Source organism: Nerophis ophidion, linkage group LG06 (assembly GCF_033978795.1).
Source record: "Nerophis ophidion isolate RoL-2023_Sa linkage group LG06, RoL_Noph_v1.0, whole genome shotgun sequence".
NCBI classification, from domain to species: domain Eukaryota; kingdom Metazoa; phylum Chordata; class Actinopteri; order Syngnathiformes; family Syngnathidae; genus Nerophis; species Nerophis ophidion.
In genome coordinates this window covers 79,549,228-79,562,190 of record NC_084616.1, presented here as the reverse complement: position 1 = coordinate 79,562,190, position 12,963 = coordinate 79,549,228, and the positions used below count along the sequence as shown (strand labels likewise).

The following is a 12,963-nucleotide window of genomic DNA, read 5'->3' as shown; positions in this document are numbered from 1 at the left end:
TCAGAAAAAAAAATGTGTGGCTTGGGGGGGGCTTGAGTCCTGGGGGGCGTGGCATGAACTTTGGATGGCTGTGATTCATGTGCTCTAATGTTCAAAATAATTTTTTGGTAATGATTTATCATTGCTATGGGGTCTGAGTTTTCTGATGGAGGTGGGTGATTAACTGTGAAAGATTTGAAAAAAAAATCCTGGTCTGTGATGTCTGTTGACGGTGGCGTGACGTTGTCATGGAGAGTCCGGGCAGCTTGCGGTCCACTTCCGCCCTGAGTGGGAGGAGCTTGCTGGCGCGACGCTTCCTTTCCGCACCTGGAAGCCTTCCCCAACGTCCTTCGTTGAGGGTGACGCTTCCGGGAAGACGGCATGGCGTAATCTTCGGACCAAATGGATGTTATTGGCACCAATTTGCCATTTGGCCCCCACATCATATCTTTGAGCACCATGGAGGAATAGCGGAGCGTTTCCTCCTCCTTAGCGCGCAGCACCGCCAACGAAGCCTCGTCCAAAAGATCATCTGCGAAGGAGCTCTTATGCTGGGATCTTTCTGTCATGCTTGGGCTGTGGATGTTTGTGCTTCCTCGATGCAATGATGATTTGGGACGAGTCAGGCATGAATGTAAGTACATGATTTATTAAATAAACAAACACTATAATCAAAAATAATCAAACTAAGGGCGCTCACAAGGAGGTATAAAACTTGGCTACAAAATACAAACAGGAAACAAAAACACTTGCTCGATTGGCATGAATGAACTATGAACAGACAGAACAAAAATAGCACTGTGGCATAAATACATAAACTTACTCGGCATGGAACTGTGGACAGGACGTAAAAGTTTGTACAGCAAGGGTAGGGTGCGTGTGAGTGTGTGATCATCCCAGGACGAAGACAAGAAAAAGAGTGACTTAAATAGTTGTGATGATTAGTGAAAACAGGTGAGGCTGAGAACAGGGACGTGACAGGTGAAAACTAATGAGGTTGGCATGGAAACAAACAAAACCAGGAAGTGCAAAACCTGACTGATTGTCCAAAATCAAAAATATAACATGACAAAACAAAACATGATCCATAGATGTGACACCCGGGCCGCGGGACAAATTATTAAGCGTTGAACGGTCCGTGGATACTAAAAGGTTGGGGACCACTGACCTACAGTATTAAGGAGCAGACAATGTGCTGACTTTGCAACCGCTGGTGGTGGTGATTCACCTACATCTCGGAGGGGATCAAAAACATATCATTCATTTAACAGTATCACATGCTGTGTCTGCTAATGTTTCTGCTAGTATTTTTTCAAAGTGATGAGATATCCAATACGCAAATATTGCAAGTTTCCCTGTTGTATTCCTTTCTCCTGAATAATTCTGACGTCTGTGCTGCTGATCGGCGCCGTGGTGACGTTATGCGTGCCCACAGCCATTCATAAGGAAATGGTTAACAAAACTGATTCCCAGAAAACGGAACCTTGAGAGCCGGTTCTCGCAACAACCGGATGACTCATCTGTTTGAAAAATCTTTATAAATTAAGAAGAAAATCTTAACTAGGCTTGTAGAGTTTTTATTACCCCTTTCTACCGTTTTAAAAAATCTTTTTGGAACCTGTAGCCGTTTGAGATCTCCTGATAAAAAGGACAAAATAAAGTCTTTAATGATTTATCATAGTTTGGATAAGCACTTTTATACAAAAACATTTTTGGCGTCACAAAAGATACAGAAAATGTTTTCCTCTATTTGAATTAAGTGATTGGGCTGGATGATGTTTTTGTCAGAGGATACATGTTTAATAGCTCAAAAATAATAGCAGCACAAACAGTAATAACAGCACAAACAACAGAACATTTTAGTTTAATTCGGAGCAAAATGGGGGGTAGGGTGAACTAAGATTGGCCTGTATAATAATATCTAACAAGTGGAAAAACTAATCGCACAAATCACAATTTAAACAGCTCAAGGCAGCACAACTTAAGGGAAGTAAGTACAAATGACTATGTACTAGGGTTGTACTGTATACCGGTATTAGTATAGTACCGCGATACCGATGAATCATATTCAGTAATATACCCCCTCTGAAATGTACCAGTTCGCCACCCCTCAGTAGTGTAGATAGAACATGGTAAAAGAGAACATAAACCAGATATTAACAGTAAATGAACAAGTAGATTAATAATTCATTTTCCACCACTTGTCCTTAATCATTTTGACAAAATAATAAAACGATAAATTACATAATATGTTACTGCATATGTCAGCAGTTCACTATTTTATTTAAGGACAAAATTGCAATAAGAAAGATATGTTTAATGTACCGTAAGATTTTTTGTTAAAATAAAGCCAATAATGCATTTTTTGGGTGTCCCCTTTATTTAGAAAAGTATCCAAAAGTATTAAAATAATTATGGTACCAGTACCAAAATATTGGTATCGGGACAACACTATGTACCCAGAGTTTTCCAAAGCGTGAATGGTCAATTTAGTCCATCCATCCAAACCAATTATTATTCCATCCATCCATTTATTTTCTACCGCTCATACCGACCTGGGGATAGGTTGATTGGCAACATTAAAAATTGGCCCTCGTGTGTGAATGTTGTCTGTCAGTGTAGCTTGACCTTGCGATGAGATGCGACTTGTCCAGGGAGTACCTCTCCTTCCGCCCGAATGCAGCTGAGATATGCCCCAGCACCCCCGCGAACAATAATATTATTAATTAATAATATTAATTTTATTCGTCACTAAGAAATTCAGGGAATTGTCCTCTAAAAGGTTTGTTTTTTAAAATGTTGATTTGTTAGCGTATTATTATAGTTTAATCTTATAAGTACACAAGAAGCAATGGAACATAAAAACGCCAAAAATATTGATTCATCAAAAGGTAAAACAGTATTTTATTTTTTAAATTCCCACATAAACTTTAAAAATTATTCTTAAAAAAAGTATTAGTTTTTCCTTTGTTTAATTGGTTTATCTGTAAATATTATCATTTTGGTTTCTTGCCATTTCATTCTTTTGGGTCGTGGGAGGGGTGTGGCATTGTTGGGATATAAACCCAAAAAAAATGTTGACATTTAGGGCAGACAACAGAAATATGATTTATGTACCGTATTTTTCGGATTATAAATCGCTCCGGTGTATACGTCGCACCGGCCGAAAATGCATAATAAAGAAGGAAAAAAACATATATACGTCGCAGTGGAGTATAAATCGCATTTTTGGGGGAAATTTATTGATAAAATCCAACACCAAGAATAGACATTTGAAAGGCAATTTAAAATAAATAAAGAATAGTGAACAACAGGCTGAATAAGTGTACGTTATATGACGCATAAATAACCAACTGAGAAGGTGCCTGGTATGTTAACGTAACATATTATGATTAGAGTCATTTAAATAACTATAGCATATAGAACATGCTATACGTTTACCAAACAGTTTGTCACTCCTAATTGCTAAATTCGATGAAATCTTCTTCCTCGATGTCGCTTCTAAACAACTCTGCCAACTTTAAAGGTATGCGCCGCTTCCTCTTGTCGTTTTCTGCTGCATATTTCACTACGTCCAGCTTGTAATCTGCAGTACATGATTTCCTTTTTGGTCCAATTTTTGTTCAGCCATTCTCTTCTCAGTTTTTATTAGTCACCACCAACGATGAAATGATCCATTTTAATAGCTACGGCAGTAGCATATAGCATACAGCAGTTAGCATTCCATGACCCACAAGGCACTTCTGCCATGACCCTCCCCCGCCGAATTCTTATTGGTTGACGTGTGCGTGACGATTGCTGAGATTTTCTTGGTCTCTTCCGCTAATGAGATAAATAATATTATTTGATATTTTACGGTAATGTGTTAATGATTTTACACATAAGTCGCTCTGGAGTACATGTTGCAAACCTGGCCAAACTATGAAAAAAACGGTAAATATGATGTAATGGATATAAAATTTCTGATGCTGGATGTCCCAAAAAAAAAAAAATATATACATATATAAAAATTATTCGTAGTTGTTAATTGTTTTCAATTCTTAGTTGTTAATCGCCGCGGGATCCCCCGGGAGGAGCTGGACAAAGTGGATGGGGAGAGGGAAGTCTGGGCTTCCCTGCTTAGGCTGCTGGGCCCGCGACCAGACCTTGGATAAGCGGAAGAAGATGGATGGATGGAGTTGTTAATCATATGATTACATAGTAATTATATGATAATTACATAGTAATTACAATTAACATATCTGTTGGCCCTGTGATGAGAGGGCGACTTGTCCCAGGGTGTACCCCGCCTTCCACCCGAATGCAGCTGAGATAGGCTCCAGCACCCCCACCCGAAAAAGGGACAAGCGGTAGAAATGGATGGATGGATGACAATAGTCGTTTCTCTGTGTGTAATCAGGGGTAGCCCCGCCCCTTTATCAAATTCAACCAATGGCGGCGCGAGTCTGTGGCACACTGACATATAATTGCAGCACAGAACAAACAAGAGCCAACTCGGCGGTATTTAAAAATGATTTGGACCGGAGTGGAAGTCGAGCTTTTTCGGGCAGCAGCAGACTCTGCTCTCATGCTGCTAGTGAGCGCCATGTCATCTGATTGTAAACAAAATGGAGCCACGTTTGCTCGTGGAAATACACGCGTGCCTGCATGACGACTACAATAGCATCATATGTGGAAATGCATCCAAAACAAATAAAGAGAGAGACATATTGAGAGAGAGAGAGAGCAAGCGGCATCAACGCTGCCTAGCTAGTAGCAGCTCCAGGGCGCACACCTTACCTCCGTGGGCTGAACAAGTCGTCCATGTCGGCCATGGAGCCCCCCCTTTTCTGGGTGACAGTGCGCGGTGTGCAGGACAGCCCCTCTCCCACCTTATGTGTGCGGGTCGCTCAAAATGGAGAGGCATGCGCTGACTGAGTCGTGACCTCCGCCTGCGAAGCGCACACAGTGCACGGCGCCGCCGAGCTCGCCTCGCTGTTTGCCGGGGACGACACTGAGCATGTGCCGCGACCTCGCAGAGACGCGCGCGGCCAACCAGAAGCGCGGACACACGCACGCAAGAGACGGAAATCACTGCCCCCACCACCCCCGCCCTCAGTGTGGCTGCGCCATAATAAACACGGGTGCAACTTACTGCGAGGCAGCAGACACGCCGCTTTGAATATCAAGCATGTGAAGCAGGGGAGGAGGAGGAGGAAGACCCCCCCCCCCAGTGCGTACACGACGACTGCTGTCAGTGTAACATGTGAGGGGAACCATCATGTGGATAATAATAACAATCAGATGCAGCTAGATCCAGCAGATGGTGCTGCTTTTATTGTATGATATTTATTTCTATCACTCTCATAGGGGCAGCACGGTGGTTACAGGGGTTAGTGCAGGGGTCGGGAACCTTTTTGGCTGAGAGAGCCACACAAGCCGAATATTTTAAAAAGTATTTCCGTGAGAGCCATATAATATATTTTTTTAACACTGAATACAACTAAATGCGTGCATTTTTAAGTAAGACCAACATTTTTAGAGTATAATAAGTATTTTATTCTTCTTAATAACATTGTTATTCTGAAGCTAACCAACAACAAATAAAATACTTCCTACCGTTATTGCGACTTCTTGAACAGGTGCGGTAGAAACCGGATGGATGGATTAAAATGCATGAGAATGTTTTATATTTTGAACGTTATTTTTGACACTGTGATTACCAGCGGAATTATTCATTACTTACCGTGTTAAGCAATATCAGCTAAAATTTATCTGAGAGCCAGGTGCTGTCATCAAAAGAGCCACATCTGGCTCTAGAGCCATAGGTACCCTATCCCTGGGTTAGTGCATGTGCCTCACAATACGAAGGTCCTGAGTAGTCCTGAGTTTAATCCCCGGCTCAGGATCTTTCTGTGTGGCGTTTGCATGTTCTCCCCGTGACAGCATGGGTTCCCCAGGGATGGGAATGAAGATTTACAAAATCAGCTGAAATATTTTTTATCCTCAAACACCGCTTTGCGGAAGGCCGCGCGGTGGCCACACCGAATGCACTTAGAAATTTTGAAATCTGTGTTAGTTTAGGATGCATTTCCTGCTATTTTGAGTCAAAATCTAACAATATTCTCCTGACCAAAATTTCACATTTATTAGCAAATATTTTCATAAAAATGTACCATGTGATGAAATTTACGTATACAAGTTTACACATATATCAAATTCTTGCACACTTTTGGATTATAGACAAAAATAGGCCAACAAATGGATTAACCACAATTCAAAATATAAAAATTTTGAAATACATAAGATCGTGTATTGTATCTCTGAGTGGACTCTTCTGTCGTAGATTGGTATGAGTGGAGCCGAGTCGGAGGTGGGAGGCTTCGATAGTTGATTTGAGGCTGCATTTGTGACGATGTTTGACTTCAGCTTGAAGGCAGATCCCAGTGAAAAATTACTTCTCCGTAAACTCACTTTACTTAGATGCCTTGCCGATTTTGCGTGGTCAAAGAGTGCCACCTTTCCCCGAGATCCATAGTTCACAATGTCCTTGCAATATAAGCACTGAGGCCGAATATTAGCCAGGGACACGCCACCTGAGCCCCGGTGAGATGAGCGAAGAGGGCGCAGCGCGCAGGGATCTTCCCGCTGTCCCGCCGACCAGTCGAAGTGCCCGACGCGACAAATAGCGACCAAAACAGTTGCTGTACTCCAGGGGAAGTGCAGAGATCTTCACCGCGTCAGGATGTCCCAACCAAGCTTTCACTTTTACCAGTCGGCTGGATCGCAATCCTCGGCATTTCCGCTTCCTGGGCAGCGGCGTGTTCACCCGACGGAAGCACTCGGGTAGGTTGGCATTAGCACGGAAAAATTCATCAGAGTCTCTTGCATTGTAAAGTTCACATGACCGTACTGACTCCCCTATCCTCAACAACTCCTGGCGTTCATACACTATAAGTGAGTCGATGGTCCTCAAAACACACGTCAAAATAACCACAAAACAGACAGTAGTGCTAAGAGGCAAGCGGCGAACCAGACACACCGGCGCCATCTTGTTCTCTTCTATTATAACGAATTATATATCATATAATATTATAAGAATACGAGTTCAGAAACGCTCACAATAATTGAGGATCAGGGACTACATATTGTCGGCAAACGACGCGTGCAGACGCGTATAACGAGCAATGTCATTGGTTGATGTTGTCAGTTGATAGTAGAGCTTAGCCAATCTGGTGACTTCACACATTGGCATTATATTATATAAATGACCCTGGCAGCGCCAAAATTGGCGGAATTCTGCGGATCCGCGGAAAATTCCCATCCCTGGTTCCCTCCGCGTGCTCCGGTTTCCTCCAAACGCCAAAAACATGCACCTGGGGATAGGTTGACTCGCAACACTAAATTGGCCCTGGTGTGTGAATGTCTATCTGTGTTGGCCCTGCGATGAGGTGGCGTCTTGTCCAGGGTGTACACCACCTTACGCCCGAATGCAGCTGAGATAGGGTCCAGCACCCCCCTGCCACCCCAAAAAGGGAAAAGCGGTAGAAAATGTTGTTCAACCTTTTTAGACCCAAGGTTCCAGAAAACATCCATCCATCCATCCATTTTCTACCACTAATTTCCTTTTGGGGTCGCGGAGGGCGCTGACGCCTATCTCAGCTCCAACCGGACGGAAGGCGGGCTACACCCTAGACAAGTCGCCACCTCATCGCAGGGCCAACACAGATAGACAGACAACATTCACAGTCACATTCACACACTAGGGCCAATTTAGTGTTGCCAATCAACCTATCCCCAGGTGCATGTCTTTGGAAGTGGGAGGAAGCCGGAGTACCCGGAGGGAACCCACGCATTCACGGGGAGAACATGCAAACTCCATGCAGAAAGATCCCGAGCCTGGGATTGAACCCAAGAATGCAGGACCTTCGTATTGTGAGGCAGACGCACTAACCCTTCTTCCACCGTGAAGGCCTCCAGAAAACATTACAAATGTAAACTCGATAGTTGATATTGACAATAAAAAGTTGTTCTCGCAAGTGTTGGATATGAACTCAAACCATAAGCAACCATGCATCACTATGGCTCTTGTCTCAAAGGAGGTGTAACGACCTGTCACATCACACGTGACTTATTTGTAGTTTTTTTTTTTTTAACGACCTGTCACATCACACGTGACTTATTTGTAGTTTTTTGCTGTTTTCCTGTGTGTAGTGTCTTGCGCTCCTATTTTGGTGGCTTTTCCTGTTTTGTTGGTATTTTCCTGTAGCAGTTTCATGTCCTACTTTGACCACTATTTCCCACACCTGCTTTGTTTGAGCAATCGAGACTATTTCAGTTGTGCGGAGACTATCCTCCTTTGTGTTGAAATTGTTGATTGTCATGTCATGTACTGATGTACTTTGTGGACGCCGTCTGCTCCAAACGCTGTAAGTATTTGCTGTTGTCCAGCATTCTGTTTTTGTTTACTCTATAACCAGTTCAGTTTTAGTTTAGTTTTTCATAGCCATCCCTAAGCTTCAGTGCCTTTTTTAGGGGCACTCACCATTTGTTTATTTTTGGTATAAGCATTAGATAGGACATTTACAAAGCAATTAGCTACCTGCTGTCACCAACTGATATGGAAGAGTATTACACGGTTACTCTACTGAGCTATAGACAGCACAGACACTCAACGGCACTATATTTGCCAATTATAAGTACTTGTTTGCATAAAATATTTTTAACCCAAATAGGTGAAATTATATAATCTCCCACAGCACATCAGACTGTATCCAACAGCACACCTGTGTGCTGCGGCACAGTGGTTGAAAATCACTGGGCTACTCAACAATTAAGTTTTTGGACGATGTTTCGGTTCCGACAACATGTCACTGTACAGAAACATGCATGCACACGAGGCCATCAACAATATTTTTGTGGACCCGTTTTGGTTTTTAATATTACTTATTCATTATTATTATTATTATTATATTCCTGAATGGTCTCACCCTCAACCTAACATCATACACACACGCTCAAGATGTTTACATGCACTAAAAAAATTAATGATTGCCTGGATTCGATTGGAACTTTTGAAAACACATGCAACTTTAAAGTTTTTGGATGCAGCTTGCAATGTCCCCAAGATGTGGGATCATTATCCACCTAAATATTATTATACATCTGTCAAGTGGTCTTTACTTTATAGTACATAATACTTTATTAGTTTTAATACTATCAGTGCATCTAATTAGGGTAAAATCTACTGTCTTTAAAAGATATATATATATAGTAGATATATATATATATATATATATATATATATATATATATATATATATATATATATATATATATATATATATATATATATGTATATATATATATATATATAAACATACATATACATGTATAGATACAAACATAAACATGTATAGATACAAACATACAAATATTTATACACACATTATATATATATATATATATATATATATATATATATATATATATATATACATATATACATATATATATATAAATATATATATATATTAGGGCTGGGCAACGATTAAAAAAATTATTCGAAGTTAATCGCACTATTTCTTCGATTAATCGCGATTAACTGCATTGTATACGCAAAGGCCAATAATGAATTCAAAAGTAGTATGTAGTGCACCTTTATTGGAATATTCTCCCACATGAACATAAGCGCCAAAACATTTGTTGTGCAAACACAATTTAAATCAGTCCTTGTTAAACAGTAGCAGTTAAATAGCATATTTTATGAAAATCAACTCAAAAAATGTAAATACAAACATTTAAGCTTATTGCCACTGCCAGGGTATTTAAGTTATCCTGTTTGTTATGGGAAATAAATATAATCTACATACAAATCTCAGAGCCACAATCATAACATCCGAACAGGCAATTTCTGAGGTAACAGCAGAAACATTTTTTTTATCAGGTATCTTATGTTTAAAAAACCTATATTATAGGTAGTGGGCTGTTTTAGGGAATTTTTGATCAAATTATCCATAGTAGCAATATTGATAATGTTGTGTTTATTATGCGTAGTGCTCTTAAAATAATTACGACCATATCTAGGAATTGATATGATGGGAGTTTTCCGATTGTTTGCTTGGTGCTTTGATAAACTGAACGCATCATATACATGGTACTATATTGTGATGTTATGAGCCATGGAAAAAAAGAACTACCCTACCCAGCATGAAACAGGAGTGACGAGCATGCGCGGTAGCCCGGTATAGGTTGTGTCGCCATGACGGCATCTTGTATGTTGTGATATGCACGCTCTGAGAGCAAACGTTAAGAACTCAGCCAACACGCCTCGTCTGCATTATTCATAAATAAACAGATAACACATATACTCCGCTGCTTCACAGGCTGCTGGATGTAGCCGGCAAAGTATTCCCATACTAGCTAGCCGGTCTAGCAAGCACGCGTCATTCAGTCCAAAACGGCCCGATCTATCCACATTCAGAATTGTCTGGCGGTCGTAAGTGATCCCGGAGTGACCACGCTGTAAGCCAGCCGTGAAATTTTCAGAATTGTCCGATATTTTTGCCAAATGTTGCATCTTTACCAAGAGCCCCTCGACGCCGAAATCCGTCCAGGCGCAACCATCTTGTTAAGAAAAGGCGTTAACAAAATAAAAGCATGTAAACAACATACGCAAATGTGCGATAAAATAATTGTCGGCGTTAATAGATTGATGAGTTAACTCGTAATTAACGCATTAATTTGCCCACCCCTAATATATATATATATATATATATATATATATAAATAAACATATATATAAATATATACTATATATATATATATATATATATATATATATATATATATTGATGAATTAACTCGTAATTAACACATTAATTTGCCCACCCCTAATATATATATATTTATATATATATATATATATATATATATATATATATATATTCATTCGAATCGTTTACGTTGTGCAATTCAGAATCGATTCTCATTTTAAAAAAATTGATTTTTTATTTTTATTTTATTTATTTTTTCATCAATCGAACAAACCACTACACAGCAATACCATAACAATGCAATCCAATTCCAAAACCAAACCTGACCCAGCAACGCTAAGAACTGCTATAAACAGAGCAATTGAGGAGACAAACACGACACAGAACAAACCAAAAGTAATGAAACAAAAATGAATATTATCAACAACAGTATCAATATTAATTATAATTTCAGCATAGCAGTGATTAAAAATCCCTCACTGACATTATCATTAGACATTTATAAAAATAATAAAAAAGAACAATAGTGTCACAGTGGCTTACACTTGCATCGCATCTCATAAGCTTGACAACACACTGTGTCCAATAGTTTCATAAAGATAAAATAAGTCATATTTTTGGTTCATTTAATGGTTAAAACAAATTTACATTATTGTAATCAGTTGATAAAACATTGTCCTTTACAATTATAAAAGCTTTTTTAAAAAAAAAATCTACTACTCTGCTAGCATCCTGCTGAAATCCTATGTATTGAATGAATACAGAATCGTTTTGAATCGGAAAAATATTGTTTTTGAATCGAGAATCTAATCAAATCGAAAAAAATCGATATATTATCGAATCGTGACCCCAAGAATCGATATTGAATCGAATCGTGGGACACCCAATGATTCACAGCCCTAATATACTGTGTGTGTGTGTGTATATATATATATATATATATATATATATATATATATATATATATATATATATATATATATATATATATATATATATATATATATATCGATACCTCTGTACACATCCTTACTTATGGTCCAAAACCAACATACGAACCCTCAACCTGCTGAGTGTGAGGTCTGTGCAGCCTCTATAAATCAATATGTCCATCCATCCATTTTCTACAGCTCTCGGGGTCGCGAGGGTGACTGGAGCCTATATGTAATGCATGTGTAATTGTTCATGATCGCCATCCACATTGTTTAATTGATTTAATAATACAGTAAGTGCCCGGATAAGGATTGATAGAAGAAAATTAAGCTGCTTACCTAGTCTCTGGGTTGTATCCGAGGATGTAGAAAAATGAGTCAATGCGGGCTTTAAATTCCCTGGCAGCAAAAATGTCGGAGAAATGCGAAATGTTGCATTTCCCCCTGTAGAAGAGCAGACAAACATATCAGACACCGGTACTTTATAAAGTGGCTAACTAGTAGGAAGTAAAAGTATCAATGAGTTACACTGTAGATCAGGGATATTCAACTAGCGGCCAGGAGGCTAAATCTGTCCCGGGATTGACACCATACCAGAGACCCCAGGTTCACTTCAAAACTTGTGGGACAAACAATTTTGCAGCAAATTCCTAAAAACAATAGTGATCCAGTGGAATTTGGAACTTGGTCCAAACCTTTTTACATAATTGAGTCGTTCCTCTAGCACCCCTTTAAGTCCTCTCCTTTTTGGCAGTTTCAATTGTTTTTCATAATTTTATTTGTGTAGCTAAAGTGTTGCTGTAGATTTTTTTTTTTTTTAACTTCAGGTGCAGTCATTTTTGAAAAAAAAAAAAAACATTTCAAAAAACTCTGCAAGCGTATGACAGACATTTGTCATGTTGTCATGTTATGTTGGTGTTCCTTGCTCAGAATATGCCACACTAAAGTTGTTTCTGCATATGGCCTGTTAATATATCTGCTTATACTGTGGTGTGTTTATACTCTTACTCTGCACGTTTGTTTTGAAAAGGTCCCAACTTGATTGTCAGTTAAGTAATGTACAACTCTACCTCTGCCTACATGTTCAATATTTGTCAATATTTTATTTAGCTTTTTAATTTATTGTTTTGGTTTGAGGGTCCCTCACCCCTTCCTTACCAGAGACAGAACCACGTTTATTGCTTTTGGTTGTGATTTTAATTCAAGTGCAACGTTTTGCTTCCAGAGTTTATTTTATTTGTATTTGTTTTATTTAACCTGTAGATTTAAAACTCTACATTTCAATTACAATGTTAAAA

At 39.3% G+C, this 12,963-nt stretch overlaps 1 protein-coding gene across 5 annotated transcripts in view; it reads right to left on the bottom strand.

Annotated features, from left to right (window-relative positions):
* LOC133555292 (arginine-glutamic acid dipeptide repeats protein-like) overlaps positions 1-12,963 on the bottom strand; it is a 90,589-nt gene that overhangs the window by 65,453 nt on the left and 12,173 nt on the right. For 4 of the 5 annotated variants that reach the window (XM_061904939.1, XM_061904941.1, XM_061904940.1 and 1 more), the window contains exon 4: positions 12,005-12,109. In XM_061904939.1, the coding sequence (XP_061760923.1) occupies positions 12,005-12,109 (105 nt within the window). Of the gene's footprint in view, positions 1-4,758; positions 4,976-12,004; positions 12,110-12,963 lie in introns of those variants that run through there. The other variant, XM_061904944.1, reaches the window with a different exon arrangement.